Source organism: Emys orbicularis, chromosome 1, assembly GCF_028017835.1.
Source record: "Emys orbicularis isolate rEmyOrb1 chromosome 1, rEmyOrb1.hap1, whole genome shotgun sequence".
NCBI lineage: Eukaryota > Metazoa > Chordata > Testudines > Emydidae > Emys > Emys orbicularis.
In genome coordinates, this window is record NC_088683.1 from 6,725,860 (window position 1) to 6,743,489 (window position 17,630).

The 17,630-nt window shown below is 44.5% G+C and overlaps 1 protein-coding gene across 1 annotated transcript in view; it reads left to right on the forward strand.

The window, feature by feature from the left end:
- The window catches only part of CALU (calumenin), a 34,585-nt gene extending 17,463 nt beyond the window's left edge, over positions 1–17,122 (forward strand). Inside the window, exons 3-7 of the mRNA XM_065401312.1 lie at positions 2,029–2,222; positions 10,062–10,228; positions 14,769–14,829; positions 15,812–16,011; positions 17,018–17,122. Coding sequence (XP_065257384.1) covers positions 2,029–2,222; positions 10,062–10,228; positions 14,769–14,829; positions 15,812–16,011; positions 17,018–17,122 — 727 coding nt within the window. The remainder of the gene's footprint in view (positions 1–2,028; positions 2,223–10,061; positions 10,229–14,768; positions 14,830–15,811; positions 16,012–17,017) is intronic.
- The last annotated feature ends 508 nt before the right edge of the window (positions 17,123–17,630 follow it).

Below are 17,630 nucleotides of genomic sequence, written 5' to 3' on the forward strand. Positions count from 1 at the left end.
TGTCCCTTTAGTAAAGTAAAACACTGATTTGGGGCAATCCTGGGAATAGAAAAGCCCCGTACTTTGTTCTAAACCATCAGACTTTTTTTCTGTTTTTAAAACGCAAGAAGTTCTGCAATAAATAACTTAGTTTTAAAAACACTACCTTAAATTCTAGTACAACCAGTTGCAAGTGAAGCAGTAACAAAAGACACGACTGCATGGATTCCAAGGGAGGTTTTGAAAACAAAGCTCTCTTCTCAAGAAGAATGTGCTGTATCTTGGCTTTGTTTAAAAACTAGCTAGGTGCCACTGCTTGGGAGAATGGCAGGAAGGTGGGGAAATTTTCATTTGATTTATAATTCTGGTGAATAATATTAACAACAAATGGTTCATCAGCTATGTACGTGCTGTTAAGAATGGATACTGCTCAGAAGGCTAGAGCTTATCTTGGAGGGGTGGAAAGGGGAAAGGATTCTGATCATATTGAACCACTCCAGATTTAACTCTTGCTCTGTTATCATAACTTCTCTTTGCATAATAACATTGTAATTAATGTACACCTCTACCCCCAATATAACACGGTCCTCGGGAGCCAAAAAATCTTACCGCATTATAGGTGAAACTGTGTTATATCGGGGCGGCGGCAGGGCTCCGACAGTGATTTAAAGGGCCCGGGGCTCTCCGCAGCAGCCAGAGCCCCGGGCCCTTTAAAGCGCCGCCCGAGCCCTGCTGCCGGAGCCCCAGGATAGCAGCAGCAGGACTCCAGCGCTGATTTAAAGAGCCCCAGGCTTCGGCCGCTGCGGGGAGCCCCAGGCCCTTTAAATCTCCACCCGAGTCCCACTGCCGGATATAACGCAGTAAAGCAGCCCCGCCTCCCAGAGCGCTGCTTTACCGCGTTCTATCCGAATTCGTGTTAAATCGGGTCATTTTATATCGGGGTAGAGGTGTATTTGCACTTACATAGCAATTTCCAGTTTCTGTACAGCAATTTGCATTTACATAGCAAAGTGCTGTACAGACATTAATCTTCAAATTCCATCTAGGGGAAATACATACATTTGTGAATGTATATTTGCATTCCTTCAATGGCTTTTCTTCACAGCTGTCATTGAAAAAAGTATGCAGTCTCAAAGCATGTTTTATAAACCACACATCTTTAATTTCTTGCTTTATAGAGTGGTGAACATCACACTCAGATGTTCTGATCAGTGGCCTCTGTGTGGTAGTTTTTCATCATTCTGTGGCTGTAGGATCTTTATTACATTGATTGGCTTGAGCATGTAAATGAGCTAGGACTGGGTATAGTGGTTTTTTGTATTTCTTCAGCAGTGGAGTCTTTTCATTTTGTTTTAAATACACACAAGTTGTTGCTTAACAGCTTTGCAAATTATAATTTTGCTAAAATGTGCAGCCAGGTTTGTTCTAGACAAATGATGGATGCTTCAGTAGTAGAAGACATACACTTCATGAAGAATACAAAAACTGAACATCTTAGGAATGAACAAGTCAGTAGTCCAGTAACATGTGACATTCTGAGGCTGAACTGTGCTCCATCCATTTTGAATCAAGTGTTCGCTACATCAATCTGGTAAATCACTTTCTAAAATTGTGTGACTGGCAAAAGAGTATTGGATGACACCAGCTGGAAAGCAGTTTTTGGTAGCTTGCTGGGTTACAGTTTGGAATTGACTTGTTCACTCCTGCCTAAAGGTGCAGTGTGCCGCCAGTTAAAATGCGCTTATTTCCCTTAACTTTTCCTGCATTTCTCTGCATTTTCTACAGAAAGATTGTAAGTAAAATAGATGAAGACAAGGACGGGTTTGTAACTGTGGAGGAGCTCAGAGACTGGATTAAATTTGCACAAAAACGCTGGATTTACGAGGATGTAGAGCGCCAGTGGAAGGGGCACGACCTCAATGAGGACGGCCTCATTTCCTGGGAAGAGTATAAAAATGCCACCTACGGCTACATCTTAGGTAGGTCTTTATTCTTGGGGTAAAAGCTTTGTGGAGCTGGCACCTTGAAACTTGCTGTTTTGTCTTGTAGAATGATTGTAGATAAAATAGACACGGATAAGGATGGGTTTGTGACGGAGGGGGAGCTGAAAGCCTGGATTAAGAAGGCCCAGAAGAAGTACGTGTATGACAATGTCGAACGCCAGTGGCAGGAGTTTGACATGAATCAAGATGGATTAATCTCCTGGGATGAGTACAGAAACGTGACATATGGCACTTACCTGGGTAAGGGGCGAGATGTCAAACCTGCAGACACAGTAGTCTCTAATCAATAAAGCAGAAGTGTTGTGTAACACAGAGCATGGAGAGCTCTTTCAACTGGGAACAGTCTTTTCCTTCATATTAGTAAGAAGTCCATGTGAAATTGGCAAGCACGCAGAAAAATCTTAAAAGCTAAAGTTTGTATGAAGATACAGCTTTGTAACTCTGCTTTATTGATTCATTTTAATTTAAAAATCTAAAATTGAAAAAATTAAAATTGAATCTGAGCAGTAATCTTGACAGTTTTATTCAAGGCTTCTGGGCAAACCCTTTGTTTAATACTTAGTTTAACTCTCCATTGCTTGTAATATCCCATTTGAAGCTCTAAAGCTTTTCCGTAGCAATATTTATCCACTGGTGGTCTTCAACATCTGCAGAAATATATATGTGGCTGTGGAAATGCAGCCATGCTGTAGCAAGGTACGGTATGTTGTCTCTGTTTGTATAAAGTGTGGTTCACTTGGCTTTTAACAACAACTACACGTCTGGAATTTGAAGCTCTTGAACAATGACATCGACTGTCTTTTCTTAAACTTAGGACGAAAAGAATAAAATGTGTCTTATCCTCTCCACTCCACCGCCACTTCCAGTGGGGGCCCGCCCTTTTTTTAGCCATGCCCCTATGACATAGGGCCTAGAGCTGGTTTACCAAGTAGAGACTGGCAGTAGCTGTGGAGACCTTTGAAGGGGGAGAGTTGGTGGGGGAGGAGCTATTTTGTGTAAGGGTGCGGGAGAACGAAGATTAGCAAAGGGACTTGTAACCTGATTGCATACAGGTGTGGTATGATGGAATAAATTTTGCAGAGCAGTGTGACTATTTGTGGATCTACATAATAAATTTATTACATGCTTTCAAAACGTATGCTGCATCTTGTCTGCTCTCTTCTGGCTAATCCATGTCCCTCCAGGACTGTTGCTATCACTTCACTCTGCTGAGCAGTTTTAGACAGCTCTGAGGTCTGGGGCTTCCCCCCACCCTCTTTAAATAACCTGTTAAAACTCAAGACCGGCAATGTTCAGTCCAGCACCAATGACTGGTTAAGAACAAAGATCCCGTGACCCTGTAGAACTAGAAACAAGTCTTATACCATGAACTAGAAAGGGAAAATACCAGATTTCTGATGGGATCCACAGCACTTGTTTCTAGCCCTGGGACGTCGCAAGCTATCTGATCTTCACAATTTGACAATGTTAAGTATAGAAAAACTATCTTGGGTCATCTCGAGGGTTTTTATGGCTTTCTCTGAAACCCATGCAGTTGGATCGGACACCTGTCTCTTCAGGTATATTTTTAAAATGTCCTAATGAAGAAAAAGTAATATACTCAAAATATTTCTCAAGTGTTTTTTTGTAACATATATGGCATATGTAGAGCCCATGAGCGGGTGGTATGCCATAAAGATCTCAATCCCAGGAGTTCGGGATGGGCATATTACTCACCAGTCCCCTGGGCTAATGCTGATAAAACCTTCAGAATGCACTTGCACCACCTTTTACTCACTTTGTTATATACAGTTTATAAATACAGATATATTTTTCTACTGACTAGTTAATATATTAAAACTACTCCGGTCTTCCTTTCATAACAACAATGCTGATCTGTCCCTGACAAAGCCATGTATGTGTAATGGCTTGGCTTTCCACTTCTGTTAAAAAGTAAATACTTTTCCATAGTACATTTCTGGTGAAAGATCTTCATGTCTGTTGTGAAAAGCTGTTTTCCCTTTCTCTGGCATGAACAAATTTGGAAATGCCTCTCAAATATTTGACGCACAGCCAGGAAGCTAACAGATCCCTTTACCTAATGGAGAACATACATCTTCCATACTGCAGGAGCTGAGACACCATCCTCTTTCACTGCAGCTCTTTTGGCTGTTGTATGTAGTATTTTTAAGATTAGATTTTTGTGATCTAAATGAAACCGCATGTTAGTAAGCTCCAAGACCATGCTGGTCACTTCACTGCTGCATTTGAATAGAGTGTGTAAGCCTCCGAGTACCTCACCAAAATGCAAAAGGAATTTCTGTGGACCCAAGCTGTGCACGATACAATAAGCAGGCATAGCTCTCTGTGGAAGATTTGCTTAGATTATGATCTGATGTCCTCGTTAAAGAACAAAGCCATTATATTCTTTGCTTATGTTTAATATCGGCTCTAAATGGCACCAACTTCATATGCAGGCTTCAGAACCTGGAACCTGGCCTTGCTGGTATGTTGCTCATAAACAGTGATTTTTTTGTTTTAATACTCTGGATCTGCATTCTCTTCCATCTGTGGTTCTTTAAGCCTCAAGGACCGCTTTATGAATTTTCCCATATACACTCTCAAGTACTCCATGCTGTGGTGAGCCGGGGTTGTTAGATGTAAGTGCTCTTTAGTACTTCATCTGGCCAGCTCAAGAGCAACCCTGGATGCTGCTGCTGCAGTGTTAACAGTGCCACTAATTGACCTGAATTTTAGTGAGTACCTTGAATGTTTTCTACATCTATTTCTGTTGTGGCCTTGCTCTGCGAAGTTCTAACGAGCTGTGCAGTTGAAGCCATTAACTGCAAATCACTAAAGGTATGTCTACACTATGAAATTAGGTCGAATTTATAGAAGTCGATTTTTTTTTTAGGAAGCAATTTTATACAGTCGATTGTGTGTGTCCCCACTAAGGGCATTTAGGCGGTGGAGTGCGTCCACAGTACTGAGGCTAGCGTCGACTTTCGGAGCGTTGCACTGTGGGTAGCTGTCCCACAGTTCCCGCAGTCTCCTCCACGCATTGGAATTCTGGGTTGAGCTCCCACTGCCTGATGGGGCAAAAACATTGTCGTGGGTGGTTTTGGGTACATGTTGTCAGTCGCCCCTTCCTCCGTGAGAGCAACAGCAGACAATCATTTGGTGCCTTTTTTCCACGCAGATGCCATACCACGACAAGCATGCAGTCCGCTCGGCTCAGCCGCCGCTGTTGTGTCCTGGGTGCTGCTGGCAGCAGACGGTGCAGTAGGGTTGCAAACCATTGTCACGCTTTCACTGCCACTCTGCTCTCCTGCTCTGGCAGCAGACGGTGCAGTAGGGTTGCAAACCATTGTCACGCTTCCGCTGCCACTGTGCTCTCCTGCAGATGCCATACCACGGCAAGCATGGAGCCCGCTCGGATCACTGCAGCAGTTATGAGCACTGTAAACACCTTGTGCATTATCCTGCAGTATATGCAGCACCAGAACCTGCAAAAGCAGGCGAGGAGGCGACGGCAGCATGGTGACGAGAGTGATGAGGACATGGACACAGACTTCTCTCAAAGCACGGGCCCTGGCAATTTGGACATCATAGTGGTAATGGGGCAGGTTCATGCCGTGGAACGCCAATTCTGGGCCCGGGAAACCAGCACAGACTAGTGGGACCGCATAGTGTTGCAGGTCTGGGATGATTCCCAGTGGCTGCGAAACTTTCGCATGCGTAAGGGCACTTTCTTGGAACTTTTTGACTTGCTTTCCTATGCCCTGAAGCGCAAGAATACCAAGATGAGAGCAGCCCTCACAGTTCACAAGCTAGTGGCAATAGCTCTCTGGAAGCTTGCAACGCCAGACAGCTACCAGTCAGTCAGGAATCAGTTTGGAGTGGGCAAATCTACTGTGGGGGCGCTGTGATCCAAGTAGCCAACACAATCACTGAGCTGCTGCTATCAAGGGTAGTGACTCTGGGAAATGTACAGGTCATAGTGGATGGCTTTGCTGCAATGGGATTCCCTAACTGTGGTGGGGCGATAGACGGAACGCATATCCCTATCTTGGCACTGGAGCATCAAGGCAGCCAGTACATAAACCGAAAGGGGTACTTTTCAATGGTACTGCAAGCACCGGTGGATCACAAGGGACGTTTCACCAACATCAACATGGGATGGCCAGGAAAGGTACATGATGCTCGCATCTTCAGGAACTGTGGTCTGTCTGAACGGCTGCAGCAAGGGACTTACTTTCCAGACCAGAAAATAACCGTTGGGGATGTTGAAATGCCTATAGTTATCCTTGGGGACCCAGCCTACCCCTTAATGCCATGGCTCATGAAGCCATACACAGGCACCCTGGACAGTAGTCAGGAGCTGTTCAACTATAGGCTGAGCAAGTGCAGAATGGCAGTAGAATGTGCATTTGGATGTTTAAAAGCGCGCTGGTGCAGTTTACTGACTCAGACCTCAGCGAAACCAATATTCCCATCGTTATTACTGCTTGCTGTCTGCTCCACAATATCTGTGAGAGTAAGGGGGAGACGTTTTTGGCGGGGTGGGAGGTTGAGGCAAATTACCTGGCTGCTGATTACGCGCAGCCCGACACCAGGGCGGTTAGAAGAGCACAGCAGGGCACACTGCGCATCAGAGAAGCTTTGAAAACCAGTTTCATGACTGGCCAGGCTACGGTGTGAAAGTTCTGTTTGTTTCTCCTTGATGAAAACCTGCCTCCTTGGTTCACTCTACTTCCGTGTAAGCCAACCGCCCTCCCCTCCCCCCCTTCAATCACCGCTTGCAGAGGCAATAAAGTCATTGTTGTTTCAAATTCATGCATTCTTTATTAATTAGTCACAGAAATAGGGGGATAACTGCCAAGGTAGCCTGGGAGGGGTGATGGAGGAGGGAAGCACCGGGTGGGGTGGTGGAGGAGGGAAGGACAAGGCCATACTGCACTTCAAAACTTATTGAATGCCAGTCTTCTGTTGCTTGGGCAGTCCTCTGGGGAGGAGGGCAGTTGGTTACACAGGGGCTGCAGCAGCAGTCTGTGCTTCTGCTGCCTTTCCTGCACCTCAACCATACGCCGGAGCATATCAGTTTGATCCTCCAGTAGCCTCAGCATTGCGTTCTGCCTCCTCTCATCACGCTGCCGCCACCGCTCCTCTTGCTCCAGCCATGTATCCTCTCGCGCGTCCCTCCTGTCCTCACGTTCATTTTGTGCTTTCCTGGACTCTGACATTGTCTGCCTCCACTCATTCTGCGGGAGAACTGCATGAGCTCAGAGAACATTTCATCGTGAGTGCGTTTTTTTCGCCTTCTTATCTGCGCTATCCGCTGGGATGGAGATAAGGGGAGTATTGAAACATTTGCAGCTGCGGGAGGGAAAAAAGGGAGAGTTGTGTTGACCATTTAAAATGGGTTGGCCATTTAAAAGGAGGGGCTGCGGTTTTCGGATCAACGAGCAGCACAAACCCAACTAAACCCCCCCCTCACACCCAATTCTCTGGGATGATCGCTTCACCCCTCCCCGCACCGCGTGGCTAACAGCGGGGATGATTTCTTTTCAGCCACAGGCAAACAGCCCAGCAGGAACGGCCACCTCTGAATGTCCCCTTAATAAAATTCCCCTATTTCAACCAGGTGTCCATGAATGATACCTCTGTCCTGAGGATAACACAGAGAGATAAAGAACGGATGTTGCTTGACTGCATTCCAGTAGCTTTACTGGCCGCGAATACATCCCAAGTCTTCAGGGCAAATTAATCATTAAACACGCTTGCTTTTAAACCATGTATTATATTTACAAAGGTACACTCACCAGAGGGGCCTTCTCCGCCTTCAAGGTCCGGGAGCCCGGGTTGGGAGGGCAATGTCTCCAGGGTGATAAACAGTTCCTGGCTGTCGGGGAGAATGGTTTCACCGCTTGCTTGCTGTGCACTATCTTCAACCTCCTCATCTTCCTCATCCCCAAAATCCTCATCCCTGTTGCGTGAGACTCCCTTGCAGGAGTCCACGTACAGGGGTGGGGTAGTTGTAGGGGCACCCCCTAGAATTGCATGCAGCTCATGATAGAAACGGCATGTCTGGGGGTCTGACCCGGAGCAGCCGTTTGCCTCTTTGGTTTTTTGGTAGTCTTGCCTGAGCTCCTTAAGTTTCACGCGGCACTGCTGTGGGTCCCTGTTATAGCCACTGTCCTTCATGCCCTTGGAGATTTTTTCAAATATTTTGGCATTTCGTCTTTTGGAACGGAGTTCTGATAGCACGGATTCGTCTCCCCATACAGCAATCAGATCCAGTACCTCCTGTTCGGTCCATGCTGGAGCTCTTTTGCGATTAGGGACTCCATGGTCATCTCTGCTGATGAGCTCTGCATGGTCACCTGTGCTGATCAGCTTGCCACGCTGGCCAAACAGGAAATAAAATTCAAAAGTTCGCGGGGCTTTTCCTGTCTACCTGGCCAATGCATCTGAGTTGAGAGTGCTGTCCAGAGCGGTCACAATGGAGCACTCTAGGATATCTCCCGGAGGCCAATACCGTCGAATTGTGTCCACACTACCCCCAAATTCGACCTGGCAATGTTGATTTCAGCGCTAATCCCTTCGTCGGGGTGGAGTACAGAAATCGATTTTAAGACCCCTTTAAGTCGACAAAAATGGCATCGTAGTGTGAATGGGTGCAGGGTTAAATTGATCTAACGCTGCTAAATTTGACCTAAACTCGTGGTGTAGACCAGGGCTAAGTCTTGGCTTGGTTCATAGCTCTTTAACGCCAATTGTTTGGAGAGTCTTAATCTTTTGTAAACAAGCATAGGAATTTTTCTGCCAACATGTGCAGGTATTTTACTAAAGCACTTAGTTTAGCCTAGCATGACATGAGGACACAGCAAAAAAAAAAAAAAAAAAAAAAAAAGCAAGCTAGCTAGTTATTTGCTTCCTTTAATTTACCCTTAATTAATTCACATGGTTGTTACGTATGTGTTTCTCTAAGCAGTTATCCTTGTCTTTTAAATTACACTTAAAAGGGATTTATTCCTTATACTTCTGCTCCATGTAAAAATGAACGTGAGACTGGTGACCTCACAACTTGAATTGAAGGTGCCATTTGCAGCAGTTGTAGCAAATGGAGGGTGAACCAGCCCACTGTATAGCTTGGGTGCTAACTTACCCACAGAGAGAGAGGTTTTTTGCTTTAGCAGATAAATGGACAATAATAGTATAGCCCCCAAACTGTCACAACTGAACATGCATTCACCAGATCAAAAATCCTTTTACTGTTTTATTTTTAATATTTGCCTAATATCAGAATTTTAAAGTGTCGTTATTTAATTGAATGTTTCATGTTCACAAGATGGTAACCACATTCTGGACTAAATAAACTCTAAACTGGGCTTTTGTTAGCCCAGGATATGATTATTACTCTGTTGACAAAGGGGCACCTGTATGTTGTTTCTATTTTAGTTATTAAATGTACTTTGTCCTCAAGTATTCACTGTTAGTTAAAATACCTTGCCACAAACATGGGCCTCATAAATAGATATATCATTTTTATTTGAAATTACTGAAGTCTGCTTAAATTTAATCACCCTAATAGGCTCTCAGATACTTTGGGGGAGCATATAAGTATCTAGATTTGGACAGTCCGCAGTGTTGCTCTTGCTTTGAAAATGCCTGTTGCACCTCAGTGGGAGAGCATTATCCCATGACCTATTCTATTCCAGGAGTAGCCAAAAGAGAAGACTGCAGCCCAATGAGATTATAGCTGTCAGAATACAATGTTTATCTTAATCAAAGTGTCCTCAGCTGAGAGAAGCTTGGGAGCATTTCATGTTGCCGCTTCTCTCTTCAAGATGCCCCTCTGTTACAATGTAGAACCAGTGGAGACCGTTTCCACTTCATGCAAAATAGGTGCAGTCTCTGGAGTCCTAATGAGTTTTCACTGTAACCCTTGGATGTGCAAAGTTTGGGCTCTCCTGCCATGCATTGTGAAGTTTCCCTAGTCAACAGCAAAAGGGAAATTTGACATGCAATACTGGTGCAATTGTTTTGTGGATGAGCTTTGGAGTCTAAAATGGGTATAACTTGTCTGTTTCTGCCCAGATGACCCAGACCCTGATGATGGGTTCAACTACAAACAGATGATGATGAGGGATGAACGAAGGTTCAAAATGGCTGACAAGGATGGAGACTTGATTGCTACCAAGGAAGAATTCACTGCCTTTCTGCATCCAGAAGAATATGACTACATGAAAGATATAGTAGTACAGGTGGGTGCCATTTAGGTTGAGATGATAGAGTTTTTATACTTGCTATTTCAGGCTAGTAAGAGTCTGGACCTCCCAGTTACCAGTGATCTCTCAGGAGCACGTAGTTGGCCTGTTGGGTGTGGGGGGGAGTCCTGTGTAAAGGTTTACTTACCGGTGGGCATAGCTTTTTGTAAGGTTTCACTTTTTTATCCTAAAGTTTTGAAGTTTTTATACACTATTCCAAATGTTTAAAAAAATCTTGACTGAACCCTCCTCCCCATAAGCAGCCGTTCCAGGCAGCAACCAGTTCGGTGATGGATAGTGTTGCAAACCTGATGAATGCCCTGGTGGGACATCAAGGCATAGCATTGTTGGACTTTGCAAGAACTAAGAGAAGAAAAGATGCTTCTATTCACATGCTGAGTGGCTCCTCTTCACTTGGCTAGTGGTAGCATGCAGCACACGTTGCTGAAGGGGGCGGAATTATGTTCCACTTCCAGAGCACGTTTAAACTCCTTTGTCAGTCTGTCCTCTTGGGCTGTGCACCAGAGCAGACCTTCCATACACAGCTGCTTTTGGTGGCTGCTTTTGGAGATTTTTCCATTTAGCAATTGCTGTTTTCTGAAGTACAGGTGTGTCAGCTAATCCTGCTAGAAATAAAGTATGTACAGTAACTCCTCGCCTAACGTACTGTAAGCAAAACGATGTTAAGCGAATCCAATTTCCCCATAAAAATTAATGTAAATGGGGGGTTTAGGTTCCAGGGAAATTTTTTTCGCCAGACAAAACAGAGACACACACACACACTAAGTTTTAAACAAACAATTGAATACTGTACATGGCAATGATGATTGTGAAGCTTGGCTGAGGTGGTGGAGTCAGAGGGTGAGATATTTCCAGGGGAATACCTTACTGCTAAATTAATGAACTAGCACTCGGCTGAGCCCTCAAGGATTAAGGTTTAAGAATAAAATTGTCAGACACATAGAAAAACATAAACTGTTGAGCAATAGTCAACATGGTTTCTGTAAAGGGAAATCGTGTCTTACTAATCTATTAGAGTTCTTTGAAGGGGTCAACAAACATGTGGACAAGGGGGATCCAGTGGACATAGTGTACTTAGATTTCCAGAAAGCCTTTGACAAGGTCCCTCACCAAAGGCTCTTACTTAAAGTAAGTTGTCATGGGATAAAAGGGAAGGTCCTTTCATGGATTGAGAACTGGTTAAAAGACGGGGAACAAAGGGTAGGAATGAATGGTAAATTCTCAGAATGGAGAGGGGTAACTAGTGGTGTTCCCCAAGGGTCAGTCCTCGGACCAATCCTATTCAACTTATTTATAAATGATCTGGAGAAAGGGGTAAACAGTGAGGTGGCAAAGTTTGCAGATGATCCTAAACTGCTCAAGATAGTTAAGACCAAAGCAGACTGTGATGAACTTCAAAAAGATCTCACAAAACTAAGTGATTGGGCAACAAAATGGCAAATGAAATTTAATGTGGATAAATGTAAAGTAATGCACATTGGAAAAAATAACCCCAACTATACATACAATATGATGGGGGCTAATTTAGCTACAACAAGTCAGGAAAAAGATCTTGGAGTCATCGTGGCTAGTTCTCTGAAGATGTCCGCGCAGTGCGCAGAGGCGGTCAAAAAAGCAAACAGGATGTTAGGGATCATTAAAAAGGGGATAGAGAATAAGACTGAGAATATATTATTGCCCTTATATAAATCGATGGTACACCCACATCTTGAATACTGCGTACAGATGTGGTGGTCTCATCTAAAAAAAGATATACTGGCACTAGAAAAGGTTCAGAAAAGGGCAACTAAAATGATTAGGGGTTTGGAACAGGTCCCATATGAGGAGAGATTAAAGAGGCTAGGACTCTTCAGCTTGGAAAAGAGGAGACTAAGGGGGGATATGATAGAGGTATATAAAATCATGAGTGATGTGGAGAAAGTGGATAAGGACAAGTTATTTACTTATTCCCATAATACAAGAACTAGGGGTCACCAAATGAAATTAATAGGCAGCAGGTTTAAAACAAATACAAGGAAGTTCTTCTTCACGCAGCGCACAGTCAACTTGTGGAACTCCTTACCTGAGGAGGTTGTGAAGGCTAGGACTATACCAGCGTTTAAAAGAGAACTGGATAAATTCATGGTGGTTAAGTCCATTAATGGCTATTAGCCAGGATGGGTAAGGAATGGTGTCCCTAGCCTCTGTTTGTCAGAGGATGGAGATGGATGGCAGGAGAGAGATCACTTGATCATTGCCTGTTGGTACACTCCCTCTGGGGCACCTGGCATTGGCCACTGTCGGTAGACAGATACTGGGCTAGATGGACCTTTGGTCTGACCCGGTACGGCTCTTCTTATGTTCTTATGATTAAAACATTGTTGTTAATGTAGCCTCACACTGTACAAGGCAGCGCAAATGGAGGGAGAGGAGACAGCATGGCAGAGAGAGACAGAGACACACCGTGTGTGAGAGAGAGGCGCATTGCTCCTTTAAGTACGCTGACCCCACTCTAAGTACATTGCCTTTTTAAGTAGATCAGTAAGTTGAGACAGCAGCTGCTGCCAACAAGCTCCTATCATGTCCCCCTCCAGCTCTGTGGAGATAAGGTACAGGAGTGGGGGGAGGGGGGCACCCTGACATTAGCACCCCTCTTCCCCTGCCCTCTGCACCGCAAGCAGGAGGCTCCCGGAAGCAGCTCCAAGGCAGAGGGCAGGAGCAGCACATGGCAGTGGGAGGAGGGATAGCTGAACTGCCCGGCAATTGATAGCCTGCTGGGCGGCTGCCACACAGGGAACTTAGGGGAGCAGGAAGCTGATAGGGGGGCTGCCGGTCCACCCTGCTTCCAAGCCCCCACCAGCCAGCTCCAACGGGCTGCTCTTTCTGCAAGCAGTGGACAAAGCAGGCAGCTGTCAAACAGTGTTATAAGGGAGCATTGGGCAACTTTAAGCGAGCATGTTCTCTGATCAGCAATGAAACAATGTTAACCGGGATGACTTAAAGTGAAGAGTTACTATACTTAGATAGCATTCAGTTAAGTTCACTATTTGATGCTGCATAATTCATGATGGGTTTTTTTTTTCTGGCGCTCGTGTTTGGCACCAAAAGCAGTATTTATGTGCTTGGCTGCACAGAGATGAGAAGGCATTAAACTGAACATAATCTGTCTCAGCAAAACACTTTCTCTTGCTACAGTAAGCAAATCTTACCCAAAATCAAACCATACTTCTGTTACAGTTAATAAAGCTAAACCTTGACTAGTATGGGAATATAGCTAGATTCTAGTTCCCTTAAGCGTCATACACTGTAACAAAACTTCAGATCTGAAAAGTCATAATAGGCATAGTTACCAAAAAGCATAGCATTTCAGTTTTTACAGTAATACAAACAAAAAAACATTCTGCATTTCTTTCAGTAATAGGGTGCAAAAAACTTGAACACACACACACACACCCCTCAAAAAGATGTCCTCTTTTAAATTGTTAAATCTTCAAATATATTTACTTGCAGTAAAAGCAAAAACTCGAGTTCTCAATTGGAATCAATTATCTCACAGATTTTGAAGCTACCACTTTTCCTGTCAAAAGCTAGAGGGAGGTTTAAAAGAAGGTTTCTAATGGAAGCCTGGTTATAGCCTTTACAGTATGAAGTCACAACTGACACTTCCTTAAAACTAGAAATAGAAAGAGGTTGAGGTCTTCTGAAACTCTTTGTGAAATGGCCTCTGTAGATCCTTCCTCTTGGAGTGGTGACCCAGGCGTGGTTCTCACCTCCGCCAAGTAGACGTGGAGAGACAATAGATTCACAGATTCTAAGACCAGAAGGGACCATTGTGATCATCTAGGCTGACCCCCTGTATTACAAGGCCACAGAACTGCCCCAAAATAATTCCTAGATCATATCTTTTAGAAAACATCCAATCTTGATTTTAAAATAGTCAGTGATGGAGAATCCACCATGGTAAATTGTTCCAATTGTTAAGTATCAGGGGGTAGCCGTGTTAGTCTGTATCTACAAAAACAACAAGGAGTCTGGTGGCACCTTAAAGACTAACAGATTTATTTGGGCATAAGCTTTCGTGGGTAAAAACCTCACTTCTTCGGATGCAAGTGAGGTACGAAGCTTATGCCCAAATAAATCTGTTAGTCTTTAAGGTGCCACCAGACTCCTTGTTGTTCCAATTGTTGATTACACCATTAAAAATATACACCTTGTTTCCGGTCTGAATTTGTGTAGCTTCAACTTCCAGCCATGGGATCGTGTTAGACTTTTGTCTGTTAGATTGAAGAGCTCTTTATTAAATATTTGTTCCCCATGTAGGTATGTATAGACTGTGAGCAAGTCACCCCTTAATGTTCTGTTTGTTAAGCTAAATAGGTATAGTGATTGAACTCTGAGTCTAATAATACAGCAATAACTCAGTTTACTAGTAAATACGTTTGCTCTCTCATATTTTCCCCTCTAAGTGGTAGAGAGCCATAAAAAGATCTTTTTTGTCCATGAACTTTGAGGCTAACCTAGTCCTTTTTTTAAATAGGAAACCATGGAAGATATTGACAAGAATAGGGATGGCGTCATTGACTTGGAAGAATACATAGGTAAGCAACTTGCTCAACTCCATTTTTTCTCCTTGAGTCTGATGATAATGTGTTCACTTCCCATCAGTGCTTTGTAAAAAGATATTCCCAAAAGAAATTACATTGCAGCCTCTTGTGACTAGTATTTGTGCCAAAGCAGCCGTGCTCTTTAATCTCTTCTTCCTTGCCTATTCTCTGGAGTTTTTCTAATGGGTCCCTCTTTGCTCCCTAACTTTGAAACTGAGTTTGATATTTTTTTCCCTTGTCAGTCTTTGCTATGTAATTCCAAATTAACTGCATAACCAAAATGACACACATAATCTGGAGGTGTGTGTGTATGTGTGTGTGTGTGTGTGTGTGAGTATGTAAGTGTAACTGGACAAAATGCAGGTATGATCACAGAACCCTAGGCAGAAGGGAACATCTGCTCTAAATCCATAGGCTGCTCTCTGATATATGATGGGGCCTGCCAATTGGCAGTAGTAAGTAACAGAGCAGCTGTCATTTTAGCTCTTATTTTTTTAATGGAAAGCATTGGCATTGAATAAGTGTGATGATAAATGCATCTGACTCTAAAATATATGCCAATATAGACTCTCTGCACATTTCTCTAAACATATTTAAAGTAACCTTTTTAAACCTAAATGTCTGGGCTAATCTCGCTAAAGTAACGAGATCCAAGCTAGGTGGCCACTCGGATGTTAACTCATGGGTGGAAAATCTGCAGCCCCCTAGATCTGTGCTGTTGCCTGTGGTCACTGTCCTATGTAATAGAGGGCTGCACCGTGCAGCAAATGTTCTAGGAAGGCTGTAGTACTGCATGTGGGGATCTGCAGTTTCCACTGGCTGTGTGTCTGTACTGAAGAGGAGGGTGACTGCTGTCATTTCTCTACTTAACTTAGGTGTAACCACCTTGCTTTACGATTTGCTTGCACAGTCCCAAGTGGAACAAAGAGGTGAGGGGGTGTTCTTGCATCAGCAGCTGTCTTGTGTTCTTGTTCAGGGGATATGTACAGTCATGATGGCGATGCTGATGAGCCAGAGTGGGTGAAGACCGAGCGGGAGCAGTTTGTGGAGTTTAGAGACAAGAATCGAGATGGGAAGATGGACAAGGAGGAGACAAAAGATTGGATCCTCCCCTCAGACTACGACCACGCTGAGGCAGAAGCGCGGCACCTTGTCTACGAGTCTGATCAGAACAAGGTGAGAGGCGCTTGGTCCCCTTCAGTGTCTCGCCTGTGCAGGATGGAGGCTTCGAAAGCCACTTCAGAATCCTCTCTGAGGATCACTTTGTAATTTTGGCAAGAAGCCTGAGTTACTGTGAGCAGCTCCACTGATGTGCTCCCTTTCAGTAGTGATTTGGGGGCTTACCTCAGTAAACTTAACAGCTGTGGGGCCCTTTTTTCCTGGAGCTAGCACTGACGATTTAAAAAGTTTGGCAAGTGCTCTTATTGAGCAATCTGATTAGATTCCCCTTTTCTTGCCTGGGGAGGCAGCCACCTCTCTGCCATGTTGGAGAACAAAACATCAGCCCTTCTCTTCACCCCACCCACCCCAAAATGCCTAGGGTGAAAACATGCAGTGGTCTCTACAATTGTCTCCATTTAACTAAGAGGAAGGGCATATGTCGTGGCTGCTGTGTGAATCCGAGCTCACTGAACTGTGCAGGGAAGACGTGCGCACACGCTCTGGGGGAACTAGGGCCCAGGTGGTGCCTGCTCCCCGCCGTGTGGCCTTGGGGGAATGCTGAGAGAGGAGCCAGCCAGAGACTCCAGCCTTAGGAGCAGACCAGGAAAACTGGGCCCTTCAGCCATTCAGAGAACTCTCCACAGTTGTGACTGGATACTCTGCCCTGCAGTGATTGGCTGCTTGATCCAGCCCCCCCCCCCCCCCCTTTACTCCAGCTTCACTGGACACCGGTCCCTCTTACCTCCTTTCCTTCCCATTCAGCTGGTCCACTCGTAAGGAAATCCCACCCAAAAACCCCACAACACACAACTTGTGGCACTACCATGACATTTACCACCATCACATTGTTCACTCTGCTTGTGTGTTCCAACTTGTGTCTGTCTGGTCTGTTCTGGGGTGGGGTGGGGATAGTCTCCTCTGCTGTGTTCGTCCAGCACCTAGCACAATGGGGGATGAATGCTTGGCTGCTCCTTAGCCACCACTGTAATAAACTTGACTAACCTATTCTTTCTAATTTTAGGATGGCAAACTCACCAAAGAGGAGATCGTTGACAAGTATGACTTGTTCGTGGGGAGCCAGGCCACAGACTTCGGGGAAGCCTTAGTACGACATGATGAGTTTTAACACCTGTACAGAGAAACCTGTTTCTTAAAAGTAATTTATTTTTTACAGTTTCTGGATTAACATGAGAAACGTTTTCGCTACTGAGACTGTTATTTCAGGCTACAAGGTGAAAAATCCTGTCCTGTCCTCTTTCCCTTTCCCAAGGGGATGGGGACATGGTGTTCTGAAAAGTGACTCTGTAATGAGAACACTTGTGGTTTTTAGATTTCCACTTTGTTTTATGTCTAACAAGTTCTGTTTATTTTTGTATTTGTTTGGGTTCTGTGTGAAATGAAGAATGCATATCCTGAAAAGTTAACTGCAGAGCAATGTTAGTTCCTTCCCCAGTGCCCCACCTCCCTCTCTCCCCCCTTACTGTTATATAGACATAGCGACAGAATTTTTTACAAGCCACGGAACAATAAGGCCAAGCAACAAAGCTATATAATGTTTCTTTAGACCGGGGCATGCAAATTCAGCCTGAGGGCCACAAAGGCAGCTTGTTCGGAGCCCAAGGGCAACACACAGT